At 41.4% G+C, this 17,548-nt stretch overlaps 1 protein-coding gene across 1 annotated transcript in view; it reads right to left on the bottom strand.

Annotated features, from left to right (window-relative positions):
• LOC133976676 (butyrophilin-like protein 2) overlaps nucleotides 1-7,844 on the bottom strand; it is a 53,862-nt gene extending 46,018 nt beyond the window's left edge. Inside the window, exons 1-5 of the mRNA XM_062414932.1 lie at nucleotides 7,823-7,844; nucleotides 7,224-7,550; nucleotides 5,120-5,398; nucleotides 4,040-4,150; nucleotides 2,805-3,080 (exon numbers count right to left, since the gene is read on the bottom strand). Coding sequence (XP_062270916.1) covers nucleotides 2,805-3,080; nucleotides 4,040-4,150; nucleotides 5,120-5,398; nucleotides 7,224-7,550; nucleotides 7,823-7,844 — 1,015 coding nt within the window. The remainder of the gene's footprint in view (nucleotides 1-2,804; nucleotides 3,081-4,039; nucleotides 4,151-5,119; nucleotides 5,399-7,223; nucleotides 7,551-7,822) is intronic.
• Nucleotides 7,845-17,548: the final 9,704 nt, after the last annotated feature.

The following is a 17,548-nucleotide window of genomic DNA, read 5'->3' as shown; positions in this document are numbered from 1 at the left end:
TGATATCCTTAGAGATCCTGTTGTTCTGTCATGTAGCCACAGCTTCTGTAAAGACTGTCTGAAGAGCTGGTGGAGAGAGAAACCAACACGTGAGTGTCCAGTTTGCTTTAATAGAGTATATGCAGACCATCACTTACCTCGAATTTGCTGTCTTATTTCCATGGTCAGTTACAGTGTGTAATGTTATGATAACCTAATTGCCTCTGGATTGTGCATATGTTTGTTTCCTGTAGACCACACACATTTGCCCAGCCTCTTAATAAATGGTAAAAGGAAGTTCTGCCTCCTCTGTGTCTGTTCAACACCCCTTGGCGACGACTATCACACCTGAACCACTTAGTCTCAGCTACATTGGCTGCTGTAACACTGTAATTTCCCATTGCTTTGACTGAACTCTCTCTATCTGCTCTATCTGTCTAATTACTGCTAATAAGAAGTTCAGTGAGTCTCAGTAGATTTTGTTGCACATGAACTTTCTATTAACTATCAATGTAAGAGTCTTTTTATCTTTTCATTTATGGGATGAAACTTTTACTGATTCTAAGGATTTCAGTCTCTAAATCAGCCGTGTTGTTACAACCGTTTATAAATCTATGACACTATTGCTAACTACTAATTAGTTTTAGGGTGAGTGGAGCCTTTTGTAATGTGTAAATTGTAGAAATCATTACATCATCATAAGCTGTAAAATAACAGCTAGTTTTAGCTGTAAAGATTCATCAAGTGTTGATTTGGTTTGAATCTTTCTAGATGCATTTATGGAGGAATGTTTAATTTAAGAATAATGTGCATTAATACAGTTTAGAGTGAGAGTGAAATATCAGATGATGCTACATAACAAACATAACTGAGTCATTCACTTTAATGTTATTATTGCTGTATCTTCTTTAAAATACAGTTTAACTTCAAGTTAATCACAACAATTTCTGTCATTTTTAGTCTGTGTGTGTGTGTGTGTATGTGTGTGTGTGTGTGTGTGGAGTCACAGAACTTCAGTGTCAGTGTGAAGTTTTCACTCAGTTTAAATGTTTTCAACTTTCATTTATTCACAACTAAAAACATGTTAACTATTAAAATCATTTCAATATTAAAATATAACAAAAACATTCCAGGGAAATTTTGAGTGCCACGGGGCTGCTGCCGGGACAAGTACACGATTTATTTCCAGAGTTCAAAAGTCACCCTGATCAAAACAAAAATATTAAGTAAATCTTATCATTAAGAGAGTAGATTTTATTATACTTTTTTATGACTGGAAATCTACTTGGAAATTGAATGGAAATATTCCAGTATTTCAATTCAAATATTCCAGTTAATCATATTTAAGCATAAATAATATGTATTTAAACTAATTAAAGTCCCTGTAAAGTAAGAATAATAAATATGTGTTCTGAGTTTGACATACCACAGAAAAGTGTGTTGTAAAACAAAAATCGCTAAATATGTGAAATTAGGCTTCAAAGTTGTGTGAAAATCAGCCTCTGTCTCTGCTCCCAAACGCTGTGGGTGTTCCCGCCGAGTTCTCTGAAGCCCCGCCCCCTACCAAGTGTCACCTGTCAATCAAAGTCACCACCTCTACCCTAAACATGGACGCTATTGCTGAGAGCTTTCGGCCGCTAGTGCAGCCGAGCTAGCTCGGTTAACTGGCAAAACAGACAGACAGGAATTAGCCAATCACAAAAAAGTAGGTCAGTTTCTGCCCAGCAACAGGCTGCCAAGGACAGCAACCGTAGGCCCTACGGTTGCTACGGTGATTTGAGGATCTGCTTGGAAAAAATTCTCAAAACGCCCCCAGAATTTGGCTTCTGACAAGGTCCTGAACAATTGCAAACTGTGAGAAAACCGTAACTTCTGTCCAAAAACCGAAAACACTGTGAGAAAAAACCAGAAGCCGGCAGATTCTGACAGCGTTTATTTTATTCAGATATTCCTTAAAATGAGCGCGTAAACTCAGTGCGAAGACAGAGTGAGTTTCTTTTGAAAAAAAAAAGACGATTACATTAGGGTCAATGGGGAGCGAGATAGGTATTGCCGCCGGTCTCAGCCCCCCCGTTTACATTTTGTGCAGACACCGCCTGTAAACGTCTATGAATCCCAACACCTATGTCTACATTTTGACAAAAAATGATTTGTCTCCTTTTCACGGTTTGGCCGTGAGCTCGAGTTAAAAATAAAAATTAAGTTCATTTTTTACTGCTTCTCGCACTCAAGCTAACTGACGCTTCCACTCTAACTTTGAATAAAAAGTGATTTCCAGTCCTCGTTTGACTGCTCATAGTTTTAAAAGTTTACACGTTTGGTGTTTTGGAGAGAGCACAAGTTATCCTCCGTTTTAAAGTTTGAATCACATTTCTACGTGCAGGTATGAGAGAGCTAGGTGACTCCGAAAAAAAGTGAAATTTTGTGTTTTAAAAAAAAATTCCCATTCATTTTCAATGGAGAATTTTCCCGGTATTTTGGGAATAACTATGGGAAAAATTGGAATTTGAACATTCCAAATAATAGCACCCCTTTCCCGATCGAGCCGCACGTTTTCATGTATATATTCTCAGGGTTTTCTCAAAGCTGCGGGAGGAGTTACGCGCCGAAATATGACGGAAGAATAAAAAAGCCCCGAGGCACTCCCTCTACAGCTTTACTGCTGTAGAGGGAGTGCCTCGGAGCTTAGCACCCGTGGCACTAATAAGAAGAAGAAAAATAAGAAGAATAAGTATGAGCAAGATTAATACATGCCTCTGCAATATTACTGCTGAGGGAGTGCCTCGGAGCTTAGCACCCGTGGCACTAATTAGTAAGAATCTCACCAGAGATATGCACATGTATGTCAGCATGAGCCTGATGGTTGATTTCCTTCTGTGTAGCAACACAGCGATAGATGTCGGTCTTGGTCACAGTAGTTATGAGGATGATGTCGTAGTGTCCTCCTCTTTCTGACTCCTGTGGTTCTTCAGCAGGAAGTTTGTGTCCCTCTCTGTCCTCCCAGTGTAACTTAGGTTTTGGAAAAGCTCCTCGAACTTCACACTGCAGCAGTGCACTTTTATCTCTTTGCTCAACTATCCTGACAGACGGCTTTGCTTCAACTGTGAACAAAGTATAAAAGAATAGAATAAGTTGTAAAGAACAATTAGAGGATTAGACATGAACTGTAATACTGGGATGTTTTTGTTCAGCCTGTCTCTGCTTGTATATGATCATATTTCAGAGGAGGAAAAACAGAGAAACAGTGAAATAGAAAAGCACATCAGCTTTAACTACACATCTCAGGAATGTTTGATCAAACTAAATATTTGGTAACTTCTCACCACTGCAAACACTATTTCTGACTCATATCATGACAGAGACACATACAGTCAACACGTTTGGACAAACCTTCAATTTCTGAAGTTTCTTGAACTACAAAAATAAAATCCTGTAATGTGTTGTCTGAGATGTAGACAGTATTTTCTGTTCCACTAAATATAAAAACTGTTCTAAAATGTGAATCATAGCTTCTTGTGCAGCATGTCTGAGCCTTTGTGTTATCACCTCCAACAGAAAGAGAGAAAATATAATTATATTACAGAAAATCTGAACTTTGGTTAATAAACACATTAATTGCATTGAGTCCAACTGATATGTTTGAATTAAAACAAGCTATAATTATCTTATTACAGTGTTAATTTTTGTGTTCCTCTTATTGTGTTTATAATAAAATAAAATATCACTTAAATGATGAACTGACCTGAAACAAAAAGCCGTCTATTTAAAATGTATGAACTGATTCAGATGAAAAACATGGATGAAGCTGAATGATATTAAAACTTCAGCTAGAAGAGCTGGAAATAGATTTATGTATATGATATATTAATTTTAATGTATTCAATAAAAGATTAATGTAGACTTGGTGGATTTTGTATGAAAGCCAACAGAAAGATAAAAACAAATGTTAAAAAATAAACATGATATATTTATAAAGAAAATATTATATTACAAACATTTCTAAAGAATCTGTTGTCTGCTCATTATGATTATATGGATACAAAATATTAGTTAAACTCACCTCTCATAAAAAAGCTTATGATGCGATACCTCCGTATGTACACAGCAAAAACAAGACCAACAACACCAACAACAATGATAACTATAAGAGCAATCTGCCCAGCTGTGAGCCCTGAAACAGATAAAAAGGTAAAGTAACAGTCAGAATCAAAGTGTCCATCATGTTCAGACATCATAACCTACACAAAGAGAACAACTAAAGGTGTGCATGCTCCTAAAATCTCCAATGATTGACAGATTCAAACAGCAGTGAGATGACTCTCAGCAGCCACAGTGATATTAGCATCCATCTTCTGAGCAGTTTCCTCCTGCTGGGCTCCACAGCTCAGAGGTTGCTTTTGGTCACAGTAGTGAGGAGGCTCATGTTGTTGTAGCATCCTGCTGTTTCTGACACGTGTTGATCCTCAGTAGGAAGGATGTTTCAATCACTGTCCTGTCACTCCACTTTAGGCTTTTTACAGCTGACTTTTGCTACACTCCTGTCGTACCTGAGATCTGCACATGTGTGGAAATCTGTCCATAGTCCAGGTTTTCTACATCCTGAGCCGAGGCTCACAAGTACAAGTCTGTGATGGACTCTGGATTCACTCTTGGGAGCACATCTTCACTTTATGATAGTTGTTGTCATGGCTACTACTGATAAACTTTATGTTTCACTGAGCAGACTGAGACATTAAGTAGCACTAGCTCACTAACACAGACTTACACAACTACTGTCCAGTAATGTGAAGATTTAAAGCAACAGATGCTTCTGGCTGGTGGGTCGACTCTACAGCTACTGAAGCACAATGAGAGCAGAGCCATACAGTCTGCTGTTATACAGCATGAGGCTCTGCAACACTAATACACTTTACCTCATTTACATTCAGTTTATGAGTCAATGTTTCCAGATTCTTTTACACATGTTCATCTGATTAATATTTAGAGATTTTTATATTTGAGTTTTCACTCAGTTTAAAATGTTTCTTTGAGTTCATTCACTTTGTGTTCAGTCTGAGCACACTGACATTTATTCACAACTAAAAACATGTTAACTATTAAAATAATTTCAATATTAAAATATAATTAGGAAGAATCTCACCAGGGATATACACATTTATGTCATCATGAGTCGTCTGGTTGATTGCCTCCTGTGTAGCAACACAGCAATATATGTCGGTCTTGGTCACAATAGTTTGGAGGATGACGTTGTAGATTCCTCCTCTTTCTGACTCTTGTGGTTTTTCAGCAAGAAGGACGTTTCCAGCTCCGTCCTCCCAGTGTAATTCAGGTTTTGGAGAAGCTCCTCGAACTTCACACTGCAGCTGAATCCCATCCTTTGTTTGTTTAAGTCTCCTGACACATGGCTGTGGAGATGTATCTGTGAACAAAGTATAACAGAAACGTTGTAAAGAACAGTTAGAGGATTAGACATGAACTGTAATACTGGGATGTTTTTGTTCAGCTTGTCTCTGCTTGTATATGATCATATTTCAGAGGAGGAAAAACAGAGAAACAGTGAAATAGAAAAGCACATCAGCCTTAACTACACATATCAGGAATGTTTGATCAAACTAAATATTTGGTAACTTCTCACCACTGCAAACACTATTTCTGACTCATATCATGACAGAGACACATACAGTCAACACGTTTGGACAAACCTTCAATTTCTGAAGTTTCTTGAACCACAAAAATGAAAATGAAATCGTGTCATGTGTTGTCTGAGATGACAGTATTTTCTGTTCCACTAAAGTAACATAAAAACTGTTCTAAAATGTGAATCATAGCTTCTTGTGCAGCATGTCTGAGCCTTTGTGTTATCACAGTTTCATTGTGTCAGTGAGAAACATTTGATCAACAGTCTCAAGCTGCCAGAATGAAAAACTGACCATCAAATGTGTCGTAGTTCTTCTTTAGTAGCCGACAGCAGCTGATCAAACATTTAACTGGAGATTTTATCTTCTCACAGAGGAAGGAGAGCATTATTATATTTCACTTAAAACTACAATGTAGTTTGTGTTGTACCATCTGAATTAATAAAATCTATTTTATCTTATGTGTCATTCAGATTATACACTATATATTTCCTTGACACATTTTTCACATATTTCAGCTCTGCTGCTCATCCCACAAATGCATGTTCCTTACTAATGTGGCTCCATTTAAAAGGGAAATAAACAGGCTTTCCAACCGTATAAGATTTATTGCCAAGAAGCATTGTTACTACAAAGAAATAATCTAACAAACACAAATGTCCTTACTTTTTGTACTATGTTTTATATTTATATATTCTGTTTCATCACAGTCAGATTTGATCCATTCATGCAAATACAACACCAACAGCTGCTCTGCAGATGTCGCTATTTTAACTGTATTAAATGAACAGTGAACCATTTTTAACACAACTGATCCAATGCTTCAGAAATCTGTTTGATCAATACATTAAAATAATATTAAACTGTGTCATGATCCTCAGATCTCATATTCAGGTTTGAGACACTGACTAACACTCAGATCAGCTGAAATTCTGCAAGTTTAGCACAAAAAAAACAGATTAACTGTCACAATAATATTATAAAATGTTGAGTAGATCAGGAACATTTTTTTATCGTCTTCAGGTATTTTCATGATTAGGGATGAGTCATTAAAACCTAATAACCTAATAATCATTTGCAGGGATTAAAGGTCTGTAAGCCTGGAAGAATTTTACTTTTAATTAATGTGTTTCTGTAAAGAAATGAAGGCTGATTATAATTTAAATAAATTGAAATTGGTGCAGTTAAAGCTTTTTGTTTGTTATGAATATTGAAAGTTATTTTTTGAAGCATTATCTATTCAGCTCTTGTGAATGTGGGCATTGAGTGAATATTCATTTATTCACTCTGACCATCCACTGGTTCACTGACCATGATAAAATGGGCTCATGCACATCCTTATTACAGATTTACAGTTTTTTAAATGATATTCAGACCTGTGAAGCCAAACGTTTTGGAAAGTGACAAAATGTTTCAGACACAGTGACACAATCTGCAATGTGTCACAAATATCCAGCATGTTTGATAAAGAGGGAATCACTCCATACATGGTTGCAGCGCTGTGGGGACGAGGCCCTGCCAGATGTGTTTCTGACTATTTGACTTGAGTCCATCTGGGACTCTTAAACCAGTCACATCACTAAATAAGTGTTTTATCAAAGTACTCACCAAAAACAAACTTCATGTGGAACATTTGTTTTGGTTGAAGATATGGAAATTCACAGGTGTAGTCTCCAGTGTCAGCCACATTCGTATTTCTGATGGTTATGGAGGCGTCGCCTGACTTCAGTTTATCTGGAAGATGTGAGACTCGTCCTCTGAACTGCTGATCTTGACCTGTATTAACGTTATCAGAATGATCGCTGGCATCATACAGGAACACCTGACGACCATCTTTCTTCCACTTAAACATCTCTGTGGTAATGTCCTGTCTGCTGCTGAGTGAACAGGGTAAAGTGACGTCTCTTCCTTCGTCCACTTTGATAACTTTTTTCTCTGGAAGACAAAAACACATATTAATCAGTATGTTTACATGCAGAATAATCAGGTTAAGACAGACATATGGAAGTCTGTTGTCATGGCAATATATCAACTTATGTTATAACAAGAAACAAATCCTTTGCTCTGTCCTGCACATATCATACTTACACTTGTTCATATTTCACTTTTTTTTTTACATCTATTTATGTTTTAACTGTCTTTTACATTTAGTTTTCTCTGATTCTTATTTTTGACATTGTTATATTATTCTAGTGTTTCATCACAACCTGAGGAGAACACCACACCCATTCATAAATAATAACATTTAACTAAATGATGATGATCTTCAGCAGTGACTAAGTCATCAGACTATCTCTGTCAGCACATCCAACACACTAATAAATATTACACCTGGTTGAACAAATGAGTGAGAGAAAGAAAGAGAAGCAGGAGAGAGCGCTGCAGATGGAAGAGGAAAACTGAACTAAACAAAGTCAAACTTCATTTCCCAGAATTCATCCTGATTACTACGAGCTAAATAAAAAGACAGTAAGGACGAAGCTCTGAACTCCACTCAGACAGCGAGCACACCCAGAGTTCATCTACTACACTGCAGAAATATCACTGTCCACAAATATAAAGCATGTTTGATACAGAAGACACAGCTGCTCCACCATGAGGACCACGCCCCCACCTGTTTCTAGCTATGACGGATCATTATAGATACTGTAGAAAAGGCTCCCTGTGAACTCTATCCCAGTAACATAGTATGGCTTCATTATAGTGGTAAAGATTTCACTGCTTTTATCAGAGGACACTTTAGACTAAACTGCTGTCTCATTAGAGCTCTGAGTCCTGATTTGCTGAGGCACACAGACCTGCCAGAGGTTAGTTGGACTGCAGCTTATCAGCAGGACACATGCAGCATTAGACCTCAGCAGAGCCTCAGTCCATCACCAGCACACTCATACTGGTTTCTGTCTGGTTGGGACTGGTGTGGAAATGACCAGCATGAAGGGCTAAAACATTTATTTCCTCTTTTATATTCATGTAGAAAACTGTGAAAATAAAGAAAAAAGTGTGTCCAAACTTTTGACTGGTACTAAATATATATAGTTAGATAACTACTCGACTAGACTGGACAGTTTTTGTGATATGAGGAATGAAACATAATTCTGGGTCAAACAGGACTCCAAGATTTCTGGCAGTGGGCTTGATGTTCGCAGACAGGGGATCAAGACTGATGGGATTTTTTGTATTTGGGGGATTGAACAGTATTATTTCTGTTTTGGAGTTGTTAAGTTGAAGGAAATGTTGTGCCATCCAACAGTTGACATCATGGAGACAGTCTACAGCAGCAGCTAGGCTTCTTGGGTCACCAGATCTCAGGGGAAGGTATATCTGTGTGTCATCTGCGTAGCAATGGAAAGAAACGTTGTGTCGTTGGATGATTTGGCCAAGTGAGAGCATATAGATAGAAAATAAAATTGGACCTAAAATGGAACCTTGCGGTACACCACAGCTAATGTGGGATGTGGAGGAGGTGTAGTTACCGGTAGTGACCGCAAAGGTTCTTTCTAAAAGGTAAGGTCTGCCAATCTCCGCTTCCAGCTGCTTCAGTGTTTGGCAGGGGCTCACAGCGATGCAGGTCAGTCAGGCTCCCTGTCCTTCCTGATTTTATGTCTGAGCTGCAGTCATCTTGGGGGGCTCCTAGTTCTGCAGCCCTTCCAAGGACCCAACCGGCTAACATTGCAGGGGCTGAAACACATGGGGTGGCCACGGCCCCCCACGTTGGGGCCACCTTTGCTATGTTGGCAGGAGCTATGGCAAGGGCTGGCAGGGATGCAAATCACCCTAACAGGCGCTGCAGGGCCACTGATAACCAGGCAGCCAGGCTGGCGTGCACCAATTCTTAGTTGCTACTTTATTTGGAGGGCCTGCTGCAAGATTTGGCTTCAGCAGCCCCAAGTGATGAGATGGCTGAGATGCTCCGTGTGGCGGACATGTTGCTGCGGGTCACCAGTGCGCATGCCCAAGCCCTTGGCCAATCAATGGACTCCATGGTGCAGGCACGCCACCAAGTCTGGCTGTCACAATCCAATCTGTCCGACCAGGATTGCATTGCTGTGCTGGCAGCTCCAGTGGTGCCAGGAGAGGTCTTTGGTCCACCCTGTGAGGCAGCCTTGGAACAGTCTCGTAGGGAGAGGGAACTGATGCGCTCTGTGAGGGATGTGCCAGCCTCACGCTTGCGTTGGGGTTGTGGGTCCTTTCAAGTCAGCTCTACAGCCTCCAGGGCGGCGCAGCCTGCCGCCTGGGGGTTCCCAGTCAAGGGCGGCCCGGCTCGCCAGCGTTCATTTCGCTATGACCACAGTGGAAACTCTCATCGTGGGGACACCAGACCGGGGTCGGCCACCAGACCGGGGTTGGCCACCAGCTGACGGTTGTCAGCCTCCGGCTTCACGCTTCACTCCTCAGCACATTGCTTTCTGGCGCCAGTGTACTCGGTGCCCTTGGTTACTAAATACACTGGAGTCAGGACACAGACTCCAGTTTAGAACCAGACCACCGCCATTTCCCGGCATTGTTCCTATCCTCCTCAGCGACAGGGCAGATTGTCAGTCCCTTGTGACAGAGGTTTTGGCCCTTCTGAAGAAGGGGGCAATAACACCCGTTCCCAGTGGCGAGATGCACCAAGGGTTTTATTCAACCTACTTCTTGGTTCCGAAAAAGGACGGCGGCCTCTATCCTATCTTGAACCTGAAGGGGTTCAACGGCTTCCTAAAACGCCTGCCCTTTCGTATGCTTCGTCTGTCACGCCTTCTGTCAGCTATAAGGCATGGAGAGTGGTTCACTACGGTGGATCTGCGCGATGCGTACTTCCACATTCCTATTCACTGAGGTCACAGGAAGTACCTCCGTTTCTTTTTTCAATTCACCGCATACGAGTACACCGTCCTCCCGTTTGGCCTGTCCTTGTCTCCTCACACCTTCACAAAGTGCATGGAGGCAGCGCTGGCCCCTCTCCGTCACCAGGGCATTCATATTTTGAATTACCTGGCTGGTTTGCTCCCCGTCGGAACGCCAGGCCCGGCTCGACACCTTGACGGTGTTGAACCACCTCAAGAACCTGGGGCTGGCCTTGAACAGGAAGAAGAGTTGCCCTGTTCAATCAAGGAGGTTGGAGTATCTGGGTTTGGTTCTGGATTCGACCTTAATGAGAGCTCTCCTCACCTTGAAGAGGACAGCGGTGCTGATGGACAGCTTGTCACAGTTGACTGTGGGCAAGCCCATCTCAGTGAAGCGTGGCCGGAGGCTGTTGGGCCTCATGGCAGCGGCATCCCAGGTGGTGACCCTGGAGTTGCTTTACATGCGGCCGCTGCAGCATTGGCTTGCCAGGCACAAGGTGTGCCCATACGAGGATGGCCTGAACGTTATCCCAGTGTCTGCAATTTGCCTTCCAGCACTTGCGGGGTGGACCACAGCCCTAGGCCTCAGGGAGGGAGTTCCACTGGGCCCGGTGTGCTCAAGGGTGACCCATAACTACTGACGCCTCAGAAGCAGGCTGGGGGGCCCTATGGGAGACCCACCTCGTCCGTGGCCTGTGGAGTCCCTTTTGGAGAGGGGCTCACATCAACCTGCTCGAACTGCAGGCAGTATATCGAGCCTTAGTATATTTCCTTCCTGCAATTCGGCGGAAGCATGTGTTGGTTCGGACCGACAATTCAACTGTGGTCGCTTACGTCAACCACAAGGGCCGACTGCGGTCCGGGTCCCTGCACGACTTGGCACAGAAGCTCCTCCTCTAGACTCATGCTCAGGGTGTGTCCCTGAAGGCCATCTACTTGCCAGGGGAAGTGAACGTGGCAGCAGACCTCCTGTCCAGGGGAGTGGCGGCTTCACCCGCAGATTGTGGAAGCCATTTGGTCTCGCTTCGGAGAGGCCCAGGTGGACCTCTTTGCCTCACGGTAGACCACCCATTGCCCACTATGGTACTCCATAGCAGGTCCAACGGTAACGTTGGGGGTGGACTCTCTTGCGGGCCAGTGGCCCTAGGGCCTGTTGTATGCATTTCCTCCCTTTCCCCTCAGTACCAGCCGTTCTGGCCAGGGTGGGGATGATGGAGGCCAGGGTTCTGCTTGTGGCCCCAGATTGGCCACATCAACCATGGATGGAAACTTTACAGAGGCTGCTGGCAGGAACCCCATGGTGCCTCCCAGTCAGGCCGGACATGCTGTCACAGGCTCAAGGACATCTCTGGCACCAGAATCCAGGGATTTACAGGCTGCATGTCTGGCCTCTAGATGGGAGCCGCTAAGCAGCTTGAGTCCTGCTGTTATGGTTACCCTGCAGGCAGCCAGAGCTCCCTCTACCAGGGTGCTTTATGCTGGCAGATGGAAACGGTTTTGCCAGTGGTGTGCAGAGAAGGGCTGGGTGTCTCTTGTGGGACACAGGCGGTTCTCTTATTTTTGCAGTCACCGTTGGAGAAAGGATTTACAGAATCCACCTTAAGGGGCTATGTGCCGGCCGTATCTGACCGTCACATCCATATTGAGGGTAGGACAATGGGCTCGCAGCCCCTTATTAGCCATTTTTTGAGAGGGGCTAGGTGTATCCGGCCACCATGGTCCCACATGGTCCCATCATGGGATTTGCAGGTGGTGTTGCAGGCTATGTCGGAGCCTGTTTCGAGCCTTTGACCAGTTTGGGGCTGGAGCTTCTTTCCCTCAAGATGTTTTTTCTTCTTGCCCTGGCCTCAGCAAAGCGGGTCTCTGAACTGCACTCCCTGTCTGTGTATCCATCTTGTTTGAGGTTGGGAGAAGAGGGCTCTGCCATCTCTCTCCTGCCAAATCCAGCCTTCTTACCTAAGGTGCTCCCTCTGTCTTTTGTTTTAAGGCCCTTGGTCCTGGAGCCCTTCCATCCTCCACCCCAGGCATCTGTGGAGGTGGCCCGGTTACACTTGGTCTGTCCAGTCCTGTCCCTGAGGGTGTACATCACCCGTACAAACCCCGTTAGACAGACTGATCAGCTCTTTGTCCGTTATGGGGGTGCTAAGGTGGGCCAAGCTCTATCCAAACAGCGTTTGGCCCGCTTGATTGTCCAGGCCATAGCTCTGGCCTATGATAGTGCTGGGGTCTCTCCACCTAGGGGGGTGGTAGCCCACTCCACCAGAGGCATGGCTACCTCTTGGGAGCTCTTCAAGGGGGCTCCCTTGGAGGACATTTGTGCAGCGGCTGGTTGGGCCTCTTCTGGGACCTTTGCATGGTTCTACAGGCTAAATGTTGCTTCATCCATAGCCTCTGCTGTTCTGCAAGCAGGCCTGTGAGATTTGTGGTCCCTGCCATGCTGGACCATGGCTTCAGGGTTGGTGTTCACCCAGTGGTTATGTTGGTTTATTAAGGATGTTCTGTCATGGGGACCTCTGTCCTTTTCAGTGGAAAGTATTTTCTTTCACAGCAGGTGGCCTTCATCGGCCTTTGACTATTGTGCCACGAACCTGGAGATTAATTTTCTTCATTAAAATGTGATCTGATCTGTGAACTGGTTGTCCTGACTGTTTTTTGCCTCATTACACCTTCTGCCTGACCATATTTGCTATACTGTTGACCCATATGGTAGCGTGTTGACCAGATATGAAATAGATAGGGTGGTTACAGAGGTAACCGTGGTTCTATGAATGAAGGTCAACACGCCAGCTTGCACTGTCATTCAGAAGGCTAGTTCGGGCCTCAGTCGAGAAAAAGAGAGTGGGCAGCTGATCGCACAGCTGTATTAATAGGCCCTTATTGCGCCCACGGGGCGGAGGTGTTAATCTGCTACATTGTCTCCTGAAACAGCTCACCCTCGGAGAGAGTGACCCATGTTGACCTTCATTCATAGAACCACGGTTACCTCTGTAACCATCCGATCTAAAATCTACCATCAACTGCAGCTTATCATTTATCTCCAGACTCCACTTATTCTAATATTGCTTTAAATTAAAGCCTTGGTATAATCTTTGAAAGGGACAATTAAATGTAATATTGAGGCGTTCTTTTCTCTGCTTGTAGATATATTTAGATTAGTGCAAACAGTATTTCCAGTAAGCATATAAACACAAATATAATAAAGAGAGTAAAGAGGTTCAAACTGAATTATTAATTAAAAAGCCAATATGTAAATGTTACTAGTGGATAAATGATTCCACTCAGGAGGGATGTGAATGTGTATTCTTGGTCATTACCTTTATTTTACATGTATCATGAAAATGTTTATAATTTATTAATAATTATTTTAATGTTTTCAAGCTTTAAATCTCTCTGAGTGGAGTTCTTGTTCCTTTCCTCAGGATCAGGTTGTTAACAAACATGTAAATTCAGCATCAAATTTGATACATAAGAGGTTTATTTAATCAGCTCCTGAGCACCACAAACATGTTTTCATAAAGAGACACTGATGATTGACTAACTTTGCACCTCCATCAGGAAGGAAAAGCTCTGCTTCCACAGAGGGACTCAAGTGTTTTACTTCATGTACATCAGTGATGAGTCTGCAGAGAACAATCAATGATCTGTGCCCCGAAGAAGTGTTCAAATTGAATGCAAATCTAATTTTCACCTCATTTTACTCCTTTAAATTCCTGCTGGGTGTTTTTGTACTTCATATTTATTTTGTATGAAACACTGAACAACTGAAATGTGAGCTACAGCTAGTCAGGAACAATTAAACTGATTCTCCACACACCTGAACAATCACTGCATGAAGCTGGACGTATTTAACAGGTTTTGGAAAGTGACAAAATGTATCACAATCTTCAATGTGTCACAAATATCCAGCATGTTTGATAAAGAGGGAATCACTCCATACATGGTTGCAGCGCTGTGGGTACGAGGCCCTGCCAGATGTGTTTCTGACTATTTGACTTGAGTCCATCTGGGACTCTTAAACCAGTCACATCACTAAATAAGTGTTTTATCAAAGTACTCACCAAGAACATCAAGCTTCATCTGGAACGTTTGACTTAAATTAAGATTTGTCAGTTCACAGGTGTAGTCTCCACTGTCAGCCACCATCGTATTTCTGATGATTATGGAGGCGTTGCCTGACTTCAGTTTATTTGAAAAATGTGAGACTCGTCCTTTGAACTGCTGATCTTGACCTGTATTGACGATATTGGAATGATCGCCGTCATCATACAGGAACACCTGACGACCATCTTTCTTCCACTCAAACTTCTTGTTAGTAATGTCGTCCTTTTCGTTGAGTGAAAAGGGTAAGATGGCGTACCTTCCTTCGTCCACTATGATGACTGTTGTCCATGGAAAACAAAAACACATATTAATCAGTATGTTTACATGCATAATAATCAGGTTAAGACAGACATATGGAAGTTTGTTGTCATAGCAACATATCAATTTATGTTATAACAAGAAACTTTTCTTGTCACTTGTCATCTGGCACATTTTCTTCAACAAATCCTTTGCTCTGTCCTGCACATATCATACTTACACTTGTTCATATTTCACTTTTTTACATCTATTTATGTTTTATCTTTTTTTTTTCTTTTTAGTTTTCTCTGATTCTTATTTTTCACATTATTATATTATTCTAGTGTTTTATCACAACCTGAGGAGAACAACACACCCATTAATAAATAATAACATCCTTGCACATCCTTCTCTGAGTCACAGCTATTAACATCTTTCAATTTGACATTTGAAAGATGAAGTTCTGAGCGCACGTGAAAGGAGGAAGTGAGAGCAAACAACGTCAAACTACTTTCTGTGATTTTATATCTGATGAGAAATATCAGCATAAAGTTACACAATAGATGATGATGTGATCACACATGTTTGATATGCAGTTTCTCAGAAATAACAGCAGGAAACAGACCCCGCCCTGCACGTTCCTACTCTCCCAAAAAGGGATTTCTGTCCACGTGAGCGCGCGCAGCCTGTTAAAGCCTCTACAGCTGTTTTCATCTGGATCAAACAGACATTACCAACAAATACACTAACTAACTGTATGTCCGAGATAACAGTGATGGTATTTATGTGAGAGACGATTAGGTTTATTTAACAGAATTTGCGGCCATAACCGTGTTTGCTGTTTATTGTGTAATCAGGCATGATATTAATGTGATTACAGTCAATAATGTTATTTTTATGTTTGTGTGTTTGTTATGTCTGATATCTTTGTTAAATAGACTGTAGTAAAACATGATTTATGTCTGGCTTATGTATGCAATAAAGACATTTGGGACTGAAAATGTTTTCTGTCTCAAAATGACTTCAAATCACTCAGCAGAGTTATGATTTAAAGATTATATTTTAACCAGTACTTTTCACTAGTTGACAACTCTGTAAAGATGAGTAAGTCAAAATTACGAGATAAAAACTCCATATCTTTATAATTCAGTTTGATCATCAGTATAAATAAATAGTTTTCTTACCGTTTTCAGCACCAAACGTTACTTCAGAGCCAGTCAGGAGACAGAAAAACACCAGAAGAAGAAGCTCCATAGTTATCGATGACGGCTGGAGATTCAAAGTCACTTTAACGTTACTGATCAAAACCTTCCGACTGCTGACTGAACGGACCCGAAATATTTCGGTTTTATCCGGAAGCAGCAACACGACACCAGCGCACATCCTTAAAAATAAAGCGTTAAACGTCAAAACACCTTCTGAGTTTTTTATTTTACACTTTCAACCTGTTAAAGAAACTCAGAGCCAGGCCCCTGAACGCACCACAGAGCAGTCCTGACTGACTGATTCACTGATTGATTGATTTGATGCACCTGGACTTTATCAACAGAAACTAAACCTTTTCAGCTATTACTCTCATACTGTGTAAAACGCTGAATGAGTGTTCTTCTTCTCTTGACACTTTCACAACTCGTTTCTGACTCTACAGTACCATCTGGTGGCGGAATTTATACAACACTTAACTCATGAATGAACCAACAACGATGCAAATTAAATTAACTAAATTACAAAGATACATGATTGATCTGTGACATTTTAAAAAGTCACATATCTTAATATACTATAATTCAAAAATACAAATAACATGTTATTATTATTGATAACAAACATAACTATCACAGCCAAATCATCTATCTTCGTTACAACTCTTCCTCCCTCTTCCTCGTCTGTCTTTTCCCTTTGCTTTACCAGGTTTTTACCCACAGTGAATCTAGCCAGGGTTGGATCTGTTATTACCCTGGCCACCAGTTTATTAGCAGCACTTATATTCTTTATTTTGAATGTAATTTTGCATAGATTTGTCATAATTAATTTGATATGACTAGTTGGTAGTGTAAAAGGGTTCCTTATATTTTATTTTCATGCTGCTATTGATGACTGTATACCATTTGGGCTGTCGATCTTTAATTGTGGTCGAGAGAGACCTCTTGTGGACATTTGGAGCATAGCATGCTGAATTGTTTACAGCAGCAGAGTTGTTATTGTCATTATTTCTTTGTTTATTCAAACCATTTGAACTAATAATATTGATTCTTTTAATGTAATTTCCTTCAGATAACCACAACTTAAGAATGACTGAATGACTGGTTATTCATATTGGACATAGAATTTATGTACCCATCTGCCTTTACTCCTGTGGGACGTTATTAAAGATCGTTGACTAAACTCCTGGATTGCTGCAGTTTTTTTGACAGGAAAATAAAGCCAGAATTGTGTATGCCAGCAATCATATACATATATTAGCAGCAAAACACATGAAGGTCCAGGCTCGACACACAGAGAGGCAGATTAAGGAGCAGTTAAAAAGCTTCTAGAAGAGGAAGAGGAGGCCAGGATGGAGCTTCGTCCTCTTACAGACATGAAGCTCATTATTTACATCTTCCAGATTTGATTTAAAATGAGACTTTTTACAACTACACATAACACACATAAATACGTTTAAAATCAACATGTTTCAGATTGTTATTAATACATGTTTTATATAAGCCTCATCTCTATTTCACAAACACAAAGACCAATTACTGTAACAGAAATATTTTATTTAAAAAG

This window comes from Scomber scombrus, chromosome 3 (assembly GCF_963691925.1).
Source record: "Scomber scombrus chromosome 3, fScoSco1.1, whole genome shotgun sequence".
NCBI lineage: Eukaryota > Metazoa > Chordata > Actinopteri > Scombriformes > Scombridae > Scomber > Scomber scombrus.
The sequence above is the reverse complement of the archived record's forward strand: the minus strand, read 5'-3'. Positions and strand labels throughout refer to the sequence as shown.